The sequence below is a fragment of the Muscardinus avellanarius genome (assembly GCF_963383645.1).
Source record: "Muscardinus avellanarius genome assembly, chromosome: 19".
NCBI lineage: Eukaryota > Metazoa > Chordata > Mammalia > Rodentia > Gliridae > Muscardinus > Muscardinus avellanarius.
The window spans coordinates 9,424,107-9,447,513 of record NC_137805.1 but is presented as its reverse complement, the minus strand read 5'-3'; the positions used below and the strand labels follow the sequence as shown (position 1 = coordinate 9,447,513).

At 41.5% G+C, this 23,407-nt stretch overlaps 1 protein-coding gene across 2 annotated transcripts in view; it reads left to right on the top strand.

The window, feature by feature from the left end:
- Window positions 1–23,407, top strand: part of PLCB1 (phospholipase C beta 1) — a gene marked incomplete at both ends in the record, with an annotated part of 756,028 nt that overhangs the window by 643,296 nt on the left and 89,325 nt on the right. Inside the window, 5 exons of one of the 2 annotated variants that reach the window (XM_080716837.1) lie at window positions 1,578–1,654; window positions 1,765–1,854; window positions 2,534–2,591; window positions 5,029–5,115; window positions 22,414–22,512. In XM_080716837.1, the coding sequence (XP_080572963.1) occupies window positions 1,578–1,654; window positions 1,765–1,854; window positions 2,534–2,591; window positions 5,029–5,115; window positions 22,414–22,512 (411 nt within the window). Of the gene's footprint in view, window positions 1–1,577; window positions 1,655–1,764; window positions 1,855–2,533; window positions 2,592–5,028; window positions 5,116–22,413; window positions 22,513–23,407 lie in introns of those variants that run through there. The other variant, XM_080716836.1, reaches the window with a different exon arrangement.

The window sequence follows — 23,407 nt, the reverse complement described above, 5'->3', positions numbered from 1 at the left end:
CAAACGAAAAAGAAGAATCTAAGTCACCCAAATAAAGCCACTTAACTGAGGGGATGGGAGGGGGAAGACGGGAATTCTCTGACACACATGATGTGTATTAACAAAGATATCAATGTCAATCCCTAAGCCAAACATGAGAAGGAGGGGACGGGGTGGGAATTGCGGAAGGGCTAACTGGGTGGTGTGTGCATGCATGCCTCCACCATCTTGTACCCCATTAAGATGTTTGACTACAATGACCCAGTAAAAAAAAATTTTTAAAAAGACAAGTAACAGAGGAGGAACTGTGGGATTTCCCATTGACCTTGGAAATGAAGGAGACAGAGTTATGTGGTTGGCCACTGGTATTCAGACAGCTACTCTCTGATGCTGCATTGATATCACAGAGGCATCATGAAATATTTTGCTATTTTATTATCTGTTGATTTTATTTGCGGTGCTGTGGATCTATCTGATGACTTCATATGCGCTAGGCACACTCTACCACTGAGAACCACTCACAACTCCAATATTTTACACTTTTGAAGAAAACAGAGCAACATCTGTAAGATCTTGTGAAAACTATGACTCACAAGTTGTTGGATTAGTAAGTTTTGGGATCTAATTACTTAATAAATTAAATGATTCTTTCATTTCTTTTGGCCTACGTGTACTGTGGAAAACTTACTGAGTTACTAAGGGCTCTGTGAGCCTGGAAAATTTAGGAATACCTGGAATAATAAAAGCAAAATCCTGAAATGTAGTCCATAAGCTTAGTAGCAAAGAATGGTTTTGAAATCTTAAAACAAATTCCAGTTTTTAGACCAGAGTGATATGGTGGAGTTGAGAGACATGGGGTTGGAGCACTGCGGCACTGGAGGCCCCCAGTTTTCTTCCTTTGTAAGAATAGAAATGAATCGGATAAGTGGTGCATGCTTAGAATGCTAGTACTTGGGAGACTGAGACAGGAGGATCACAGGTTCAAGGCCAGCCTCGGCAACTTAGCGAGGCCTTCAGCAACGTACCCACACAAGGGCATAACTATTAATGTCTAAGATGGGCAACAACTTATGCCATCCTTGAAGCAATTCTACAGTGAATGGTAGCTGGAAAGAATTCCAACTCATTGTTGATAATAACATATTTGCATCAGGCTCACTTCCATTTTACATGTCATAGTACCTCCAAGAAACACAGCAGCGATGATCCCATTTACAATCAAGAATGTAAATTCAGAATAAGTAGGTCTTTTCCCCAAATCCCACTTTCAATAAGTCACGGAGATAGGAATCTATTTTCATATTGTTAGTTGTGTTTGCACTCAACCACGCCGCAGTGACTGGCACAACAAGCTAATGAAATTAATTTAATTAAAAAGAGATTAATAAGCATTTCATATTAAAACCCATAGGCCCAGATAATGTGATGGTTTGAAATTAATTCTCATTGCTGTTGTTAGATATCGGGCCATTTTAACCATTGTTAAATATTCATCCCAGGCTCGATTACGACCGATCTATTGTTTGGGGTAGAATGGATGGGGGAGGAGGTCTATTTGTGATCATGTCCAACAACAAACTGGCATTTTCTTTCCCCAGCTCATTCAAAAGTTGACAGATGTTGCTGAAGAGTGTCAGAACAACCAATTAAAGAAGCTCAAAGAAATCTGTGAGAAGTAAGCCGCGATTCCTGCTACCATTGGCATGTGATTATCCGTTCACTAAGCACACATTGTCATTTCATCTGCCTGTTCTTTTCCTCCTTGTATTTGCATTTTCACTTCAGAGAGAAGAAGGAGTTAAAGAAGAAGATGGATAAGAAGAGGCAAGAGAAGATAACAGAAGCTAAATCCAAAGACAAAAGCCAGATGGAAGAGTAAGTGGGAAGGACCCTTCTCCCCACCTTATACCTGGCAATTATTTTATTGTGTATTGCAGAAGCGCGTTCTTAACCAGACAAGGCCTCTCTCCTCCAATTAACCTTTCAAGTGAGCCCCTCCGGAAGGTTTTTAACAGTGAACATTTAGAGGAAGGATAGTTCAAGAAAAGATTAAGGTGCATGCCCGAGCCTTTTAGAGAAAATGTAAAGAGTTCCCTTCAGGAAGTGGCTTAATTTGCAGACAACCATTTAATGAAGACAGAGCTGGTGCCTTGGGAGGTACCTGGCCTTTGTGCAGGAGCCGGCAAATTGTACCTCTGTTGTACCACTAATAAGAGTGTCAAGCCAGGAGTGGTGGTGAACGCCTGTAATTCTAGTACTTAAGTGACTGAGACAGAAGGATCACAGGTTTGAAGCCAGCCTCAGCAATTTAGTGAGGCTCTCAGCCACTTAGTGAGATACTGTTTCCAAGTAAAAAATAAAATAGGGCTGGGGGCGTCACTCACAGAATGTGTCTGGATTCAATCCTAAGCAACACACACATGCACACACAACACAGACACACACACACACACACACACACACACACACACGAACATTGAGAGTTTGTAAACTTTCACCGAGAGGTCTGGGGTTCCAGAAGAGTTGGTATAATGATGTTTACATTTGTTTTTAGGGAGAAGACAGAGATGATCCGATCCTACATTCAGGAGGTGGTTCAATACATCAAGAGGGTATGTTGAGTCCTGACTCTTTCTCCTTTACAAACTGCAAGTGAACATTCTGTGAGTTCCCCTAGAACCTTTGGAAGTAAACCCTATGCCTTGTTTTGCCTGCTTTTCACCAGCACCCAGCAGAGCAGTTTCACAGAGTGGGCATTCCATGATCAATGTTTCTGCAGGTTAAATCACAAACCACTCTATGTATAAAAGGGTAACCTGAAAATAGACCAGGTCATTTTCAAAGTAAGGAGCCAAAAATAGACGATATAAAAGGGATTTTTCCAGCCAGGCATGGTGGCACATGCTTATAATCCCAGTACATGGAAGGCTAAGACAGGAGGGGTTGCAGGTTCAAGACCATCCTCAGCCAAGTAGCTAGATTCTCATTAACCTAGCGAGACCTTGTTTCCAAATAAAAATAAGATAAATATAGCTGGCATTGTAGATCAGAGGCATAATGCCCCTGAGTTCAATCCCCAGTACCAGAAAAACAAATTTAGAAAGGGAGTTTTCCCAAAATAATTTTTGTCAGTGATAGAGAAGAAAGAAAGAGTCAGGACCTGGGTCCAAGCTGCTGGCCACTAGAGAGCCAATAGAAAAAGGAGAAAAGTTGGGAAGGAAATCAGGTTTAGTCAAGGGCCATCTTGGGGGATGCATCTTGGGGTATAAAGGGTTTTGATGGGGAGGGAAATGGGTAATACGGAAATGGGTAATACGGTTCCTTGCTAAGCAGGGTCTTCTTCATCCAGGGTATGCATTTCCTACTTTTTGTCATTTTGCCTCTGGTGAAAACTTCCCAGGGCTGGTTCCTATATTTTCTTTAAAAAGACAGAGTACTTTATTGCAAGTTAAACCTCACAACAATTTACATGCTTTGTGTTAGGTGCTGTGCAGAACTGGAGACTAAAGAGAAACATGACATCTGAGTTCTGTAAATCTAAAGACAGATGACTTAGTAGTTACCATCTTAAACATTTAGGTGTAGATTTCCTTTAGAATTTAGAGTGCTGGAAAAAGGGGAAGGCATATAGCTTGTGGAAGAGCAAGCGGAAGGAAAAAGGAAGGGCTCCTGCTAAGGACATCTTCTACAGGAGCCACCTCTGGCATTTGGGGGATTGAAACCTGGGGCACTGTTCTACCATGAAGGTACATCCTCAGCAGTGTTGTAAAAGATTTTTTTTTTTTTTTGGTGGTACTGGAGTTCCTGGAAGCCCTTCTACCTCCGGGCTACACGCCCAGACCTTTCTTTTTTTTTTTAATTTGAAAATAGGGTCTCTTAAGCCAGCAAGACTGACTAGGGACCTGCATGATCCTCCTGTCTCCGCCTCCCAACCACGGGGATTACAAGCGTGCACCACCACACCTGGCAAATTTTATTTTTATTTTTATTTATTCATTTTTCTTTTTTTGTGGTACTGGGGATGTAACCCAGGGGCATTGTACCTTCAAGCTACACCCACAGCCATATTTTTGTTTATTATTATTATTATTATTATTATTATCATCATCATCATCATCATCATCATCATCATCATCATCATCGTCATCATTATTTTGGTGGTACTGGGGTTCCTGGAAACACTTCTACCTCTGGGATACACTCCCAGATCTATTTTTTATACATTTTATTTGGAAACAGGGTCTCTTAAGCCAGTGAGGCTGGCTTCAAACCAGCGCGATCCTCCTGTGTCCACCTCCCAAGCGCGGGGATTACAAGCGTGCGCCATTACGCTGGGCTTGTAAAAGTTTTTATTTTGAGATAAGGTCTGGCTGAAATTCTGAGGCTGCTCAAGAACAATCCACCTGCCTCAGCCTCCTGAATAGCTAGGATTACAGGTGTGCACCTCCATCTCCCTGCTAGGAGTGGCCACGTCTATACAGAGGCAGACCTTCATTCTCATTTTCTCTCTCTCTCTCTCTCTCTCTCTCTCTCTCTCTCTCTCTCTCTCTCTCTCTCTCTCTTCTCTCTCTCCCCTCTCTCTCTCTTCTCATTTAGTATTTTGGGAATTTCCAGACATTTACAAAAATGTAAGTCCCAGCCAGGATGTGGGAGGCTAAGACAGGAGGATCGCAGTTTCGCAGCCAGCCTCAGCTACTTAGTGGGGCTCTTTGCAACTCAGTGATACCCTGTCTCAAAATAAAGAATAAAAATAGGGCTAAGGGTATAGCTCGGAGGTAGAATGTCCCTGGTTTCCATCCCCAGTACAGCAAAGAAACAAAATAAAATAATATGTAAGTCCCTTGATCATCACCTCATCCACAAGCTTCAAAACTCATCTGCGGTCTTCCATATCTGAAAAGAGAGTTCTTGACCGCGATATCACATAATTCAATGTATGCCACAGATTTAAAAAGCTTTACCTTTTCCCTAAGAGCATGCACAAAAGCTTGTTATCTTTTATTTTCATTTTCCTGAAAATGACCTTCTTCTTGGGTAACTTTATTACAGTTAGAAGAGGCACAAAGTAAACGACAAGAAAAGCTCGTGGAGAAACAGAAGGAGATCCGCCAGCAGATCCTGGATGAGAAGCCCAAGGTAAAGGGAATTCAATAATAACTCGCCACCACTTCCTTTTCTCTTGACTCAGTAAGATCAAAGCCCACATGGTCACGTAAGTACCTCACACGGTCTTAGATGGGTGCTCTCAAAGTGAGATGTTTATCTTGCTCTTCAATGACCATAAAAAAAAAAAATCTTGATGGTGATATTCAGAGGTATTTATCACCAACTGGTGAGCTTTCAAAAGCTGTAAGTGCTCAGAACCTTCTCCAGAGATCCCATTTCAACTGGTCTGACGGGGAGGGGCTCGGACACAGATGTTTTCAAAGTCCTTCTTCCCCTGACTGATGATACACAAGATTCAGCAAGCTTCCTCCCAAGTAGCTAAGGTAATGTTGTAATGGCAAGCTCTGTCCAGCAGAGGATGCCCTGTACCAAAACCACCCTGGTTTTTACCCAATACAATATTCTCATAAACTGGAAAAAAGTCTTTTTTTCCCCATAGCAGCAGTTTAATGGGCCTCTGCTTTAAAATTATATTATGCCTGAGGATATATATATCTATATATATCTATATATATATATATATATATATAGATAGATAGATAGATATATCCATCAGTGGTAGGGTGCTTGATTACCATGTGGAAGACCTTGGATCTAATCCCCAGCAACAATTAAACAATACAATCATATTATCCTCACTATTTGTTAAAATCAATCATCTCTTAAATATCAACTTAAATTGAGTGAATATCTATAAATAAAATACTTTCAGATTTCAGTTTTAGAACATGCCACCCATTTTGAGTCTCACTATTTTTCTGCATATAGAAAGTGCTTTTCCGTTTTCCTGTCTCTATCTGTAGTTTAAAATGCATAATGTGTGTGTGTGTGTGTGTGTGTGTGTGTGTGTGTGTATTACAGGTAATTGAATCCAGAGGCATTCTACCTCCCAGTTATACCCCCAGCCGATTTTATTTTTATTTAAAATCGGGATCTCACTAAGTTGCTGAGGCTGGCCTCAAACCCTCAATTCTCCTACCTAAAAGTATCACTGCTCCAATGAGTGCTTTTAGAGTCAGCAACACTCAGATGTTACTTTTATTTTGTTGTGTATTCCATTCTCAAATTTATTTCAGATAGATTTATCATGATGAATTCTAAATATACTATCATACTTATTTATGCTCCTTACTTTAATATTTATTGTACAAGACATTTCTTTAATCTTTTTATGCCTAAAGTGCTTAGGCTCATAAATATAGGTCCTAAGGCAATAATTAATGCGAATTACTTAGATATGTGGTTAATTCTTTTGTTTCTCATATAAATACACAATTTACATATTCTTGGCCACCTTCTCAGGTTATTTGTTCGTAGGTAAAATGGGATCCATTTTAACATTATTTTAGAAATTGTTGTCAGTACTCTCTCCTTAGACCCAGCTTTACTTTTCCTGGTTTTAGTTACCCAGTCAGCTCTGATCCAAAAATATTTAATGGAAGATTCTAGAAATAAACAATTCATAACTTTTAAGTTGTATGCTTTCCTGAGTAATAAATAAGCCATTGTCTCACCTCAGTGCTGCCCTGTAACCGTGCTATCCACACTACCCACCCATTAGTCACTGATTTGCCCTCTCTGTGCTGAGATTGACTACAGAAGTATTGAAATGTTGTATAACCTTTCTTTAAAAATTAATAATGGACTCAAAGCATAACAGTAGTGAAGCAAGAAGGCACCAGGGCTTAAAACATGGGAGAAAATAGTAACTCTAAGATTCTGTGGCAACGCTACGTGGCATATAGGAAAAAACATAAAATACCATCCCTGGATTCAGACATCCTCCTCCAATATATCCCATGGATAAAGGGGTCCTAATGAAGTTCCCATTTTTAAAGATACCTAAATATTGTGCCAGGTGTGGTGGCACACGCTTGTAATCCCCGCACTTGGGAGGTGGAGACAGGAGGATCACACTGGTTCGGAGCCAGCCTCACTGGCTTGAGAGACCCTGTTTTCAAATAAAAAAATACAAAATAGGTCTGGGAGTATAGCCCGGAGGTAGAAAGGCTTCCAGGATCCCCAGTGCCACCAAAAAAAAAAAAAAAAAAAAAAAAAAAAAAAAAAAAAACCCTAAATATTTGGGATAAAAGATTCAAATTTTAACCAGGTAGATATATATTTAGATAGGTACCTTTTTAATCCATGTTGTATGAATTTAAACTTGTCATTACTTACTATACTGACATAATTTTCTCAGAAATATCTTATTGGCCAGACTTTTTTTTTTTTAATTCTCTTGAAAAAGATTGTTTCGAGAGTTTTATTTTGCTTCAGAGAGAGAAAGAGAGAAAATGTGTGTGTGTGCATACTTGTGTGTGTGTGTGTGTGTGTGTGTGTGTGTGTTTGTCTGTGTTTTGGTCTAACATTATCAAATATTTTACTCAAAGATAAATTATCATACAAATGTGTTAAAATTGCCTAATTCACCATGAATATCTCATACGAAGGTTTCCATATGACTGCACTAGGTCATCATTATTAAGATCAACTTTAGTAGATGGTGAAGCATCTTTAAACTTGACTGGATATAACCAAACGTTAAGGGAACTAATAACTTTGGCCAATTGATCAGGCAGAGTGTAATCAGTCACCGTTTTGCAGAAAACCCTTTAAAACTAGCTTAAACACAAATAAGTTTAGAGAGTCACATTACTGGAAATTTAGAGATTTCTCAGTTCTAGAGATAGTTAATCCACTGGCCTAATAACCTCATGAAGAACCTGGGAAGTTTGATGTGGTGGCACACACCCGTAATCCCAGTATTTGGGAAGCTGAGACAGGAGAATCTCAGATTCAAGGCCAGCCTCAGCAATTAGGCTTTCAGCAACTTAGTGAGACCTGTTTCAAAATTAAAAAATAATAATAAAGTAGGGTAGGGGTTATAGATCAGCAGTAGAATGCCCATGGATTCAAACCCCAGTACAATTAATTAAATTAATTAAATGGGTATTTTCAGAATTTTTATCGTTAAATTCCATTCCCAGGCTGTAAAGGCATAGGCACTGCCACCAAATGGCTGCCAAAGTTCCTTGCATCCTGTCCTTACATAAAACCATCAAAAGGCAGAACAAGGAATGTTTTCTTTTTGTAACCCTTTTTAGAATGTTTGGAAACTTCTCTAAATTCCTCCAATAGGTCTCCCCTCGATGGCTATAACAATACCATATTATCATTCTTACACCAACTACAGGCAAAAGGGTATAATTTCCACGATCGGCCTAGTGTGATTAAGATTCATCCATAAGGCTAGGGGGAGTTCAGCGTCTACCAATTTCACGGTCACCAGGTACCTAAGCAAAGCCAGTGTTTCATCATTAAACAAATAGAGAATAAATAGCAATTAATTAGACATTTATCAATGTACACTGCAGCTACATCTCTAGAAATTTTCTATTCCCTTGTTCTTGGTCCCCATTCTGAACTATTAATATGAATTCATAGTAGTTCAGTTGTCCTCATATTTTACTATAAGGAGGTACCATTATAAATTTCCTTTTACTTCTCATTCATGAAGCTGATCTTATGACCATTGTACTGTAAGTGGATTTGAGGTTTACCCTTAAAGATTGTTGGTTCCAGGTCAAAATAAAGAATTTACTGAAGGTTGTTCTTTGGGACTTTGAAACCATTGCTTTAACAGCAAAAGAAGAAATTAAGTCTGCTAATATTCCAGGACATAACATCAAGTAAAGAGAAATAACAATAACAAGAAAGAATATGTTAGTCAGCTTTCCATCACTATGTCAAAATGCCTGAGATAATCAACCTCAAAGGCAGAAAGGTTTACTGTGGCCCATGGTTTTTAGAGGTTTCAGTCCATAGCTTCTTGGCCCTTTCTGGGCCTGTGGCAGCTTCGTATATATTTGGCAGGAGTGCATGACAGAGGAAGCCTACTCGCCAGAAGGCAAAGAGAGAGGAAGGCTCCAATGCCTTTCAGGCCTGCCCCCAATAGCCTAACCTCCTTGCAGTAGGCTCCACCTCCTGAAGGTTCTAGACCCCCTCTAATAGAGTCACAGGCTGGGGACTGAGCCTTTAACACATTGGTCTTTGGAGACATTTCAGATCCAAGCTATGGCAAGGAGCAAATAATAAGCAATTAAGTAAAGCAGTAAGATCTAGTGCAGAACACGTAGAGAAAGAGTAAAATACAGGAGAGCACATGCTGGCCAGAGCACTGATGCTCTTGAAATCAGGGGACACGGGTCTAAAATAGGAAAGCATTGGCTCTGAAACAATCCCTCTTCACATGCAAGTGTCTCAAGGCCTTTGAAGTTGGACGTAGATTTCAGTGAAATTAAAAAGAGCAAAAACAAAACAAATAGAGGAGTAGCTTAAGAAAGTGAAGCTGATTAACAGTGCCAATAAAACAGGTTCATTGAGTCATTTCTGTTCATTCAGGAAGATGAGAGCAGAGTGCGTCATGACATCTAAAAGGGTATGAATGATTTCCCTCCTGCGTTTTCCATGAAGAACTTGAGCTGACAATACAACAGGTCATATTTCGGGCACTTGCAACCTTCTAAAAAAAATTCCAAACTGCCATAATATATGGAATAAAATATGACTCCTCCCTCAAGTACTTTATGGATGAGATAGAACTAACTAGAGACTGATTGTGGGTAATCATTTGCTACAGCAGAAACATATACTATGTAGCCTCGTATTTCTTCCCATTCTTTGGTTTCTTTCACCATATTGTTGTATATAGTCATTTAATTTTCTCTCTGCCACTGTCATTAAACAATGTAATAATGCATTTGATGTCTCTAATCTTGTCCTTCACAAGGAGGAAGCTCTTTCTACATCACTCTTTCCCCCTTGTTTGACTATTTTAAGCTATTCCGAATCCAATTACATCTGCATAATTTTCTAAACTGCCGGTAAACAAACAACTCTTAAAGTAATAAAGAGGTGTAAAACTATTCTAAGAAAATTAATCTGAAAAGTCAGTTGCTGAAAGCGAACAATTCTCTATTGGTAAGGAGGCGTTTCACTGGCGAGATTTACAGGAAATTACCTTTGAAGACTAATTCAAAGTATAACTTTGCTGGTCATTTTCTTCATAGTGAGCTCATGATTTGGGAGGACGAATGAAGGTCTCAACATTTCCACTCCTTTCTTGTTCAGTATTCTCACAGCTATAATCCAAAACAATTGACCACATGACCTAAAGGAAGGAAGATTTATTTGATCACAGATTTTGGAGATTGCAGGTTTAGTCCAGTGAAGCTGAGATTTGTGGATCTCGGGGCACAGTGGCTGAAAGCAGAAAGAGGGAGAGTGCAAAGGCTGTGCTCTTACACAACAGAGGCCAGAAAGAAAAGAGAGAGTGAACAAGCAAGGAGATTCAAAGACAGGGCATGCCTTCTCCAGCAACACCCCACTCGCCTGGGTTAACACTCAGCGAGCCCATTACAGTGGATTTATTTACCAATGAGCTCAGAACCCTCATGACTTAAACCCATCAACTCTGAACATTAATACATAAGCTCATTAGGGAACATTCTATCTCTATTCATAAGAACCACTCTGCCATGCAGTATTTACAGGAGTATTTTGAGGAGTGTTTACTCCTCAAAACCAGGCGAAAAATTCACTTCCACATATGGACCAGTATTTTTGTTCTCACTGGTCCATATTTGTTATGGAACCAGTAAATATCCCCAGTGTAAGTTTATTTTAGGTTGTCCCACTTGATAATATATATCAGGCCCTTTTCATATATAGAGTTCATTGCCTTTTAAAATTATTTTTGGCAGTACTAGGGATTGAATCCAGGCATTCTATCTCCAAAATACATCCCCAGCCCTAGTTTTTAATTTATTTTTAAACAGGGTCTCATTAAGTTGCAGAAGGCCTCACTAAGTAGCTGAGGCTGGCTGAGAACCTGCAATCCTCCTGTCTCAGCCTCCCAAGCACTAGAATACAAGCATGTGCCACCACACCCAGTGCTTTTTTAAAGGACATTTAATGAGTTTATTCCTCTTGTGTGCAGTGTTTTTTTTTGTTTGTTTGTTTGTTTGTTTGTTTTTTAGAGAATTGCATAAAATGGAGGTGGATAGTCTTTAGAGGTTATAATGGATAAATATTTGGGACCTCAGTTTGACATTAGATCAAGTTGTACATTGCTTATACATAAATCCCAATCCCACTGAATGCATTATTTACTAAGTTATAAACAACAATAGATCTTCTTAAAAGAGAATACTTGGCTCTTTTTTTTAATAGGATTCTAAAATCTGGGTAAAAGTTCAGTTATATAGTTCCAAGCAGAGAAATGTTTGATTTAATCCCTAAAAGTATTGATTTGGGGCTTTGTTCGAGGCGCATCTTTTTATGAAACCCAGAGCTGCAGAATTCTTAAGATGGATGGAGAAAGCACTGACCAGTCTTCCAATTGAGTGACATAATTGGTTTCCTTGGGATTTCGATACCTGACTTTGCTGAAGTGAACGGGAAAGAGTTTATTTGTTCAAAAGTGTTAGAATAAACTCACACAGTACTGCTAATGGGGAGAAAGCAAGCTTCTTGTGGTCATGCTCAACTCTGAATTGATCCAATTTACAAAGGACCTTCTGCTTTTTCTTCTGAACACTTCAAAGAGATTTATTTTAACATGTTGAAACATCGTTAATCAGGAGTTGCCCCGAATCTGCTGCAAATATTCCAATGTATATTGATTACTCCGCAGCTACTGACTCTCATTACAAGAAGAATCATCTGTGAGAGGACTTTTTAATGAACTGTCTCCCCAACCTCATAAAACAGTCAATAAATGTGTAATTTACTTTTTTCTCTGACACTTAATTTGTCTTTGATGTTTCTTAGGACACAGGTTTTCTGTTTTAATTTAGCTCATCATCAAGAGAGAGAATTCCAGGAAGCTTTAGGGCATTTTAATTTATTCCCAGAGAACATTTTATCATGGAGCTAGTGGTTCTGTTTTTTTCCCCTACCAAGGGAATATAGACTGATTTTCCTCATTTCCCCTCTGACATCTTTGTAAGGAGCCAAGTGACTCATCTCTCTGCATGAAGCTCGTCTTGTCAGACTTGACTGCTGGCCTCAAAGAGAGCCCCAACGGTGGCTGATATTTCCCCCAGTGTTCTGGGACAAGGAGAGATTAACTTGGGAATTTAAAGTAAAACCTTTCTTCTTAGATGATTCATCTGTGCCTTCTCTAATCTTTTGCTGTTTCTTGCCAGTACCTTTTGGACCTGCTCATAGAACCAGATGGCACAGTGGAGAGTACCTATAGATTATATTTTCCTCATATTCAGATCTTGATTCACCCACCCTGTAGTTTGATTTTTGTTTATTCTATAAGTAATTGATTTCATTTTTGTCAATGTATTAAATTGCCTTTTTAGAAAACAAATATAGTTATCCATTATTTTCTTGAATATAAAACTTGGATATGTTTACTTTTCTGTCAGGAAAATTACCAGGATTTAGGGCCATTTTTGCTTCGTTTGTCTACTCTCAAAATATTTTTAAAATTTAATTTAATTTCATAGACTTTTAGACATATATGACATGATTTTCTATGTTCTATCATGTGTTTATTTATATTTGCTTTTATGTTTGCAACTGTTTTTGCTAAACTTCTGTGTCTCAGGCTATTTGGAAACAGTTCCTGGTATTTTCTCTAAATGTTCTTTTCAGGAAGTCTGCTGGCAGTAAATATATTGGGTTTATTTTGTTTGTTTTTCAAAAATGTTCTTATTTGTATAATGGAGTTGAAAATCCATATTTCTTTCATTCTGGAATGATATTCCTACTGGGTATAGAATTTTATACTGGCAGTTATTTTCTTTTAGTACATTGAAGATAAAATTCTACTAACCTCTAGCTTCTCTTTTCATGTATGTATGGCACTAGGGATGGAACCCAGGGGCATTCTACCTTCAAACTACACCCCCAGTCCTATTTTTTATTCTTTATTTTAAAACAAGATTTCACTGTATTGCAAAGGGCCTCACTAAGTAGCTGAGGCTGTCCTCGAACCGCGAACCTCCTGTCTCAGCCTCCCAAATTCTGGGAATACAAATCTGCTCCACCCTGTCCAGCTCTAGCCTCTACTATTTTTAAGATAACTGTTAGTGTAGGTTTTTTTTTTTTTTTACCATAATTTGTACTTGCCCTTCCCTTTGACTCTACATTTAGAATGTTTCTTATATTTTATACATTTTCTCTATATTTAATTATGTGTTTGAAGTGGCTAAGTAGATAACTTTTTAAAGTTTTATAAAATCTCACAGCTGTTATGTCATCAAATAGTGGCTACTGTCCAACACTTTATTCTTCCTTTGTGATTTTTTTGAAAATATTAACTTATGAAATCTAATATACTGTCTGACTCTATCTCTTAACTATTCAGTGAGTTTCATCTTTTTGTCTCTGTGCTGCCCTGTGGACAAATTTTTTCTGACCTTCAAATGCACTAATTCTTCATTGAAATATCTATTCTGCTCACTCACTGTGTTTTTAATTTCAGATTTGGTATTTTGTTATTTTTACAAGTTTTATTTATTTTAAAATTTGCAAATCTGTGTGTTCTAGCTTGCTGCAGAGAAGGTTCTATGAAATTCCTCAATCTGGGTAGGCACCATGTTTAGAGTATAGGGTCTTTGTCTTTTAAGGCTGTCAAAGGAATTTGAAGCATTAGCAGAAATTCATCATGGCAAAGACAGCTTTCTTGCTTATTGTCTTGGTTCAATGGTCCTTTAAGTATGACTCTGATTCTTCTTTAAATATTATGGTTCCTATAGTCTTTAAAAAAGATAGATTTAATTCAAATCTGCCTTTTTTTAAAATGGTTTTCCATGGGAAGGCTAGTCCAAATAGCCCAAGCAGCCATTATAAGAGAAAGTCCCCACATGATATTTCTAGAAATTTTAAATTAGCTAATGTCTATATTAGTAAAAATTCAACTAGAGAGGCATAGTCAGTAGAGGTGTGTGTGTGTGTGTGTGTGTGTGTGTGTGTGTGTGCGCTGCATGGAGTTGGTTTACACAGTCATGGGGGCTGACCATGCTCTCAAAAGGCTGTCTTCTCATGTAACGTTCAACTCGGGAAGAAAGGCAGTTAGGAAGGTAAGATGAACAAACAGGCTTGGTGACTGAAGTAACCTGCAGAAGCTGAGACTCTCACAGAATTGAATATGCATACACATACCTGGCCCAGGAGTCAGAACAACTAACTACCCGAGGGGAAGGGAAGGGATTGCTGACAGAGCTGCTGCTTTTCAAGGACCCAGCAAATGGACAGAGCAGTAACAGTGCCTTAGTGTTATAAAATGACTGCTGTCCCCTCATCAACCCTCCAACTCTCCATACAATCCACTAGGACTGAAAGCCTAGAGAAAGGAAAACTTGGGGAAAATACTTTAGCTAAGCCAAGTTGGCACATTACAAAACCATCACAATGTTGTTTTAAAAAAGGGACTGAAATCAGAGTATTACAGAGATGCATGCAAATCCATGTTTATAGCGGCACAATTCACAATAGCCAAGTTATAGAGCCAACCCAGATGACCATCAACAGATGAATGGATTACCAAATTATGGGATATGCACACAACAGAATTCTATTCAGCAAAAAAAAAAAAAAAAGAACAGTCTTATCATTTGCAGGAAAATGGATGGACCCGGAACATTTGTTCAGTGAGATTAGCTAGTCACAGAAAGTGAAAGGTTATACGTTTTCTCTCATATGGAGAATGTAGGGAGTAATCCTGACAAAAGAGGGGCTTTAGGTAATGGAAGAGCAGCCCCAGTGGGGCAAGGGAGGTGGTCTAGGGGAGATTTATGGTGGGAGGAGAGAGAATTAACAAAGGAGACATTCCACTGACATATGAGAGAATACAAATGCTAATCTCAATATTATGTATGGGGAGGGTGGGAAGAGGGGAGAGAGCAGGCGCCAGGGGGAGGCTCACCAAGAGCTGTGTGCATGTACACCACTATCACTCTGAACTACATCATGATGTGAGACTACAATGCACCAGTAAAAGCATTTAAAAAATAAATACAAGCAATTTATATTATAAAAATTGAAAACATTTTTATTTTTAAAAGTATCTATTTTTTCTTGAAAAAGTAGGCTATATAACTACAATAGAAACAAACGAACACATCTCTAGAACTGCAAAGAGACAACTCCATAGGCCCCTGCGGTACTCCTAGGCTGTTTCATGGATTTCTGTCGTTTGTTGGCCCCTAGAAGGCAACTGAGTTTGCAATTAAACCAACTATAATGAGAAATCCATTATTTCTTCTTCCTTTTTCCTCATCAGTCTTTTTCCCACCTTTTCCAAATTTTTCTTTCCTGAGGATGAGATAATGTAGGCATATGAGAATAGATGTACTAGACAGAAGACAGAGGATCAGAAGAGTAAACCCCCCCCCACACACACACACCTGCTAGAGTAGAGGGTAGTGTGCCCTGGAGTTCAGACTCTACCTACCATCAAGAATAGGATGGGATGGGATTTGACAACATGGGACTTCATCTTCCTACTGTTAGGTTTTGGCACAGAAAAAGGTGAGAGAGAACGGATATAGGAAAAGAATTTTAATGTGGTCTTCTCTCAGGGATAGGGGCTGGACCGCTCCTGGAGACCTCCGAGCCCCTCTGCCTCTGGAGAGGAAATGCCCTTCCTCTTAAGGTTTACATCTTGTGGGTGGGACTACACATAGGAACACCGCCCCTCTCATGATATCGCCCAGCAGAGTCTCCTCCTTTTCTAAGGTCTTGCCCCTGCAAGGAGGGACCCAAACTATCATCCCACCCTTTTGGTGTTAATGAGCAGAGATTCAAATCTTAAACTACTTCCTGCTGTCAAGGGACATTGTAAGGGGGCCCCTTGGCCGGGAGAGGTCGGGTCCTCCAGAAGTGGGCAGGTGGGAGTATGGCTACAGCGTGAGTCTGAGGTTACCCTGGACAGCTTGATGATGTGTGCTCGAGGAGACATTAGCAATGGGGAGTTATGGCAGTATGGCATCCAAACAGGAGAGTACCATAGTATGTGAAAGAGTGGATCTGCTAAATTAAAACATCAAAGAGAATTATGCCGAGAAAAATGAAGCTTAGTAGGCCCCAACACTGTGCAAGAGAATTTGTCATGGGGCTATTTTAATGGAGCCCTTTTTAGTTGGATAAGATGATGCCAGTTGGGGTTCCCTAGCAGTTTGGCTGCGGTAGGTGTGGTGAGGATCACTGTGAAGGGCCCAGTCCACCGTGGTTGGAGATGTTTTGGTTGAAGTGACTTGAGGAGGACTTGATCTCCTGGCTTAAGGGCCTTGACTGCAGGGTATGGAGCTGCTTTTTCAGTCCTGGTTTGGGGAAGATACCAATCAGCATGTTCTTTAAGAAGGTGCCTGAGAAAAGATAAGTGAGGAAGATAGGAAGCCAAAGGAGGGGGATCTGAAGGGAGAGCGTGATTAGGCAGGAAAGGGTGACTGTATAGCAATGCAAAGGGGCTCATAAAGGTGGGGCTTTGAGGGGTGGCCCTTATATGGTCCAGAGCTAGTGGCAGGAGTCCAGACCATTATACTCACAGCTCTAGAGAGAGTTTTGTTAGGTGGTTTTTAGGGATCCCACTCATTTTTTTCTACCTTTCCTGATGACTGTGTTTGATATGGGATGTAGAGCTTGCATGAAATGCCAAGAGCTTGTGCCTCCTGTTGAGTAACCTTAGAAATAAAAGCTGGTCAGAAAAAATCCTATAAAACTCAAGAAAGATTGGATCTGGTCTGCTGAGGTGGGTGGCTGCAAGTCTCGTAAGGCCTTGACCTGGTCAACAGTTAGTCCTTGGGTGTTTGGGGTGAGATGTGGGCCTAAATACCGCACCTCAGGCACTGATAACTGGGCTTTATGTGGAGCCACCCTGTAACCCCTACTTCCAAGGAAATTAAGGAGAAGGGCTGTGTGCTATTTGGATACTTCTAGGGAGGGGCTACAAAGTAAAAGTTCATCCACATATTATAACAGAGAACTAGGCTCCAAGGGGCACTGGAGGAGGTCCTGTGCTAGAGCCTGTCCAAACAGGTGTGGGCTATCTCGAAAACCCTGGGGGAGGCCAGTTCAGGTTAGTTGTTGAGCAACCTGGGTATTGGGGTCCTCCCAAGTGGAGGCAAAAAGGGGGTACAATTCATGATGCAGATAAATTATATGAAACACATTCTTTAAGTTGAGAACTGAAAAGTGGGTGGTATTGGGGGAATCTGAGATAAGAGGGTAAGGGATTAGGGACAATTGGGTGGATTGGGACTACTGCGTCATTAATTAAATGGAGATCCTGGACTAAATGATAAGTCCCATTAGGTTTTTTAACTGGGAGAATGGGGATATTATAAGGAGAATTAGTAGGAATAAGCAGTCCCTGGGCCAGGAGATGAGAAATAATGGGTTTAAGCCCATGTCAGTGAAGGAGGGATATGGGAAACTGGGAGTGGGCAGGGAAAATAGTGGGGTCATGTAGGAAAATCTGGACTGGGGTGGTGGTATCCCATACTAGAGGGTCAACCAAATCTATTGGAAGGGGAGGTTTGGCTTCCCGGTCATCAACTGTAGCTGCAACCATTAAAAGTATATTAGAGGAAACAGAAGCCATGGGGAAATTAAATGAAAGTTCAGCCCCAATTTTGGTTAAAAAGTCTCTACCTAAAAAGGGGGGTAAAAACATGAAGGGATAATTAGGAATGGATGGTAGACCATAAAGGTCTGTAAATGGCATAAAAGGGGGCCTGTATTAAGTGGAAGAGAGCATGTCATCAATCCCCTGAACTGCGATTTGGGAAAGGAAACTAGGTCCTGAGAAGGAAGGGAGAACAGAGTAAGTAGCTACCGTATCAATCAAGAAGGACATTGGCTTACTGGCTACCTGGAGAGTTTGAAGCTCAGCTTGAAGGCATAGTATTATGTGTTTTGTCTTTTTTATTCCCTGACCCCTGTCATTATAATCCCAGTGGGGATCTTCAGAAGGAACTGCAGCTGTTCCGGTAGGGAGCTGTGGACTGGTTAGGTGAGTCTGATTGGACCATTCCCTGGCAGCCTTAAGAATACGATCTCATTCGTCTGGAGTTAAAGAGGAGGTTAGAATGACATGAAGATCCCGCCAAGTTAAATTATATGCTTGTACAATATGTTGTAATTCCTTAATAAAACCAGAGGGGTTGGCAGAAAAAGAACCCAGTCTCCTTTGAAGTTGAGCAAGGTCAGGAAGGGAAAAAGGAACATGGACCCGGACCCTGCCTTTTGCACCAGCCACCTCACAAAGCAGGGCCAAGAGAGAAGGTGGGGAGTGTCTGGAATGGGTTGGGTGACCTACAGGGGTAGGGAAGGGGGAGGTAAGGGTTGGTCCCTTAAGGGAGAAAGGCGGGGGAGAAAGGAGTGGGTTAGAATGGGAGGCTGCCCCGGAATAAGATGACGACCTCGGTAGTAAGAAGAGGTCTTGTGGGTCAGGGTTGTCAGGAAATAGGGCCTGTAACTCGGCCAGGTTAGATTCTGGCATCCACGTGTCATCACAGAATGGTGACCGTGAGTCAGCAGAATTACAGGCCTGTGACCCAGAAAGACCATCACGTAGTGCATGTGAGTTGCCACGTGGTGACTATGATGGTAGCTGTGGCTGGAGGGAATCCACAGCAAGCATGACTGGAGCAGTAGAGCCAGGAGGGGTGGAAAGGGAAAGCCAGGAATGCATACACAGAAAAGCCTGTACGTACATAACCTCTGACCATTTGCCTGCCTCTTTGCCAAAGTTACTGAGATCAGTCAACATTTTAAGATCTAAGGTACCCATCTCAGGCCACCAAGAACCATTACCCAACTCATAAGTGGGCCAGACGTTTGTGCAGAAAAATATGAGCCGCTCGGGGCACAGTTCCCCGGATAAACCTAGAGTCTGGAGATTAACCAGAACATGGCCTAGTGTGGATTGGGAGTCTATTTTGGATGGCTGGCTTCCCCCCATGACTGGTCAGCAGGTGAAGACGAAATCAGGAATTTGGCATCCCAAGATTCTGCTTAACATCCGGAAACAGCATGGTTGTGTTAGAGAAGGTCGTCTCCATTCCCTTTACACAATCATAGGGCAGCCTGGCGACCCTTGGAGAACTTGGACACCAAATATTTGGGGTTATTTAACAGCCATGAGCCCAAGTCCGGAAGAGGCTAAAAGCCAGAACCTGCTTGTCCAAGGAAGGGGAAGCTTACCACAGAGTAGTGTTATCAGCCAGTGCTGACTGAAACTGTAGCGCTGAGCCGGGAGGGCACGCTGTGGAGCTGTTGGGTGGAATCAGGGCCAGATGAGGTCTAAGATAGCCGCTAAGACTTGGCTGGGTGGTGAGATGGCCACCGGCTCTGAGCGTGTGTAGGGTGTGTCAGGGGAAGCTGGCCGCCGGGTCTCAAGGAGGGCATGCGGCTGGGGAAGCTGGCCACTGGCTCTCAGGCAGAGCGCAGGGCCGGGAAGATGGCCACTGGCTCTCCAGAAGAGAGCGTGGGGCTGGGCCTGGGTAAGATGGCTGCCGGCTCAGGAAGATAGCCACCGGCTCTCTGGAAGAGAGTGTGGGGCTGGGGCTGGGGCAGATGGCTGCCGTCTGTCAGCAGAGCTTGGGGAGGGAAGATGGCCACCGGCCCTCAGGAAGAGAGTGTGGGTCTGGGGAAGATAGCTGCTGGTTCTCCTGGAGAACGCAGGGTTGGGGAAGATGGCTGCCAGTTCTCCAGAAGAGAGTGCGGGGCCAGGAAGTAGCTTATGGTCTGGGCAGCCAGGGGGCAGCGGTGGTGGTGGTCCTGGGGCAGAGGTGGTCCTGGAGTGGTCCCAGGGGATCAAGCACCCCGGCAGATCCAGGCGGAAGTTTCCACCAAGGCCTCCCAGTGCATGCTGCGGCAGTGGCAGAAGGAAATTATTTTAAAAATTAAAATAAAATAAAGTAATAGTCCCAGGTTTTGGCACCAGATGTTATGTTTTAGCACAGAAAAAGGTGAGAGACCGGGTACGGGAAAAGAGTTTTAACATGGTCTTCTCTCGGAGATAGGGGCTGGACCACTCCTGGAGAACTCCGAGCTCCTCCGCAGCTGGAGAAGAAATGCCCTTCCTCTTAAGGTTTATGTCTTGTGGGTGGGGCTATGCATAGGAATGCCCAGCAGAGTCTCCTCCTTTTCTAAGGTCCCACCCCTGCAGGGAGGGACCCAACCTGTCACCTACCTGCTATGCAGAATATTCTATACAACCATGGATGGCAGAGCTTTGGGGTTCATGTATTTCTACTTCAGGATGTCTGTGATTATGAATGATTTTTTATGAATTTTCCAGTACTCTTTAGATTTTTTATGCTCAATATATCTCTAGTTCATTTTAAAGTAAACACACACACACACACACACACACACATACACACACACACACAATTTTTAAAGCAAATTATATAAAAATTCAGTTGATGTCTGGAAACTATTACCTAACTTTAGTTTAGATGTCAACATTTTAAGGGAAAAGATGTCCAAATTTAAACCAAGATAAATACTTGCAAAAAAAAATTCAAAGAGAAAACACATTAGGTGCTTTGAAAAATACGATGAAGTGGAGTGTAGAGGTCAGAGTAAAGTCTGTCACAAGAGGTCAAATGCAGAAGGACCCAAGCAGAAAATTTAGGTTCAAAATAGGAAAAAAAGAATGCTAAGAGTAAGAGTTATCTTTATTTTCCATGTATTCTGACTAAAGCCAAATTAGTGTAACAAATCAACCACTTGAGTCTTTTATATACATATTCCATGAAAATCAACTGACACAGTTGTAAGTCTTCAATATATCATTATGCCTTTGTTTTAAGTAAGACCAAGAAACACTAAAACTTTAAAAAATCATAAGGCAGTTAAGAGGTATATATACTATAATGGCTAAGGTATCTATTGTAGCACAAACGCCTTAGCCAACGCCAACACCATCTCTCACCGATATTTCCAGCTGGCCTCCTAACTGGTGCTCCCACTACCATGTGAGTCCACTCACCATCTCTTCCCAGCACAACAGCCAGAACCATTTTTGGAAGCAGACCCCTCCCCTATTCAAGACCCAGCAGCTCTTGGCTCCCTTGGAGTAAACATTTACAAGACCCCATGTTATCCAACCACCCTCCCTGTATCTTGTCATTGACCTTCATTGACTTTCTCTTTGCTCAGGCCACAGTAGGCTCCTTGCTGGCTGCAGAGTGGTTTCTGGGTCCCATCTCTATCCCTTCCATTCCCCTGGTTTGGACAGTCGATCCGCTTTATGTATTATACCTGGATCCTCTGTATATATTATACCTGGAGTATCAGTTGTTTCCTTATCTCCCAGGTACCTGCTTGGGCAGTCTTCTGTCTTGCAAGTGTTTCCAAAGCTATTTTCTCAAAGAGGCTTTTCAATGCTCTTAAATCTGCAACCCCCTTGGCTACCTCCCATTTCTGGTCTCCTTTCTCCTTTTTATTTTTACTCTACTTTCTGTTTCTTCTAGCTCTGTTTCTTCTAGCGCCTATCACGTCATTCTCTCCTTAAATTATATACTTTTTTCCTAAGTATGCCATTCAGGGTTGGTCCTTCCTATCAGGGCATGAGCTTCACAAGGAAAAGAGTTTGGCCGCTTTCTTCTCTGTGCTTGCTGAAGGCTCTGCGTTCCAGACTCCCAAGGACAATGAATGGTATATAGTTGGTGCTCAATAGCTATTTTGGTTTTTTTAAATGTGGAATGCTTCATGAATTCACACATCAACTTGCTCAGGGGACATGCTCATCTTCTCTGTGATTATAGTGTAAGTGCTACTGAAATGAGCACCAAGAAATATTTTTTTGAGTGGTTTATAGAGAGTGCTAATAACCTTGACTTTGCATTAAAAATATTTCTCTCTTTGGGGGAGAAAAGTAGAGCCATTTCAGCTACATTGTTCCACTGAACAAAAGCTGCCAATCATTCAAAATCATCTTCTCTTTGGTCTCTTGATGGTGGAGGCACTGGGAGAATTTTTTGAAAGTAAGAGTTGTGATCATACTTCATCTCAAATCCCTGGAGAGGATGGGGAGGGACCAAGGAGAAGTCGATTGTCACTTCCATCCTATCTCTGGTAGGCTGGGTACCATTTCACCCTGAAGGCCTGAGGAGAGCGAAAGGCAGTCAGAGGTGATAATCTCTATTTCAGGGGACACCAAGAGACCTCCCAAACTAGGTGACTTAGAAAGCAATTTCATTGCCATAAAATGACAGCCTCCCTTTTTTTCCCACACAGGGGGAAGGTTCCTCCTCATTCTTGTCGGAAACTTGCCATGAGGATCCCTCTGTTTCCCCCAAGTTTTCTCCCCCCAACCCTCAAGCTCTCAAGTGGTGACCACGGTCCTTCCGGCCAGGTAGGACTGGAGGGGAGGGGTCGCTTCCGAGAGAAGGGTGGTGTGCAGCCATCCGGTTTCAGGCACCAGGGACTCCCTCCTGCCCCCTTTGCTACTATTCTGTATTTCTCTTGTTAAAGCTCCCAGCCACACCCTTGGCAGTTCCCTGTCCCTTCCTGCCTGCCTCTGGTCCTTATTTCTTCTTCCCTGTGCTCTCTCTTCCTGATATGAATTCCATCCTTCCATATTTCTTTCTTTCTTTCTCTTTTCTCTTTTCATTTCTCTATTTGCAAAACTGGTTTTCTTTGTCATCTTAGTTTTCCTTTCTTGTGCTCAGACCGTTTTCTTCTCTTTTGAATTTTTTCCCCATTCCCTTTTCTCACTGCACTGTTTTCCCACAGCCCTATCATCTTAAAACCTAAGGGATCACATGAGCTCCAGGGGTATTCCCAACCCGCTCCCCTCGTCTGGCCCCACCTCTCCTTTTGTAAGTCCAACAAAATCTGTTTTACTCCCACATGGCATTTTGGGTTAAGAGCACAACTCACAGTTCCCTGGGTCTCTAGAAGCAAGAACTCTAAGGAAATATTTTATGAGTAGAAATGCTCAGGCCAGGAGCTGTAGATTGGAGCTGACAACAGCTGCAGCGAGAAGATCTTAACTTGCTCATGCAGTTGCATGATGAAACCAGTTGTATTCCTTTCACTAATAAGAAAACTGGTCCCAGCCTTTCTAAAGGATACACATTTTGGGGAGAAAAGAGGCACTCTTGTGATGCTAATAATGAAAAAGCAAACTTCTGTTGCACAGTAGGCTAACTATGGTTGATGGCGTGTAATTGTGTAAAATCCTAGTAGAGAGGATGTCGAAAGTTCCCAGTGCAAGTAAATGGTAGGT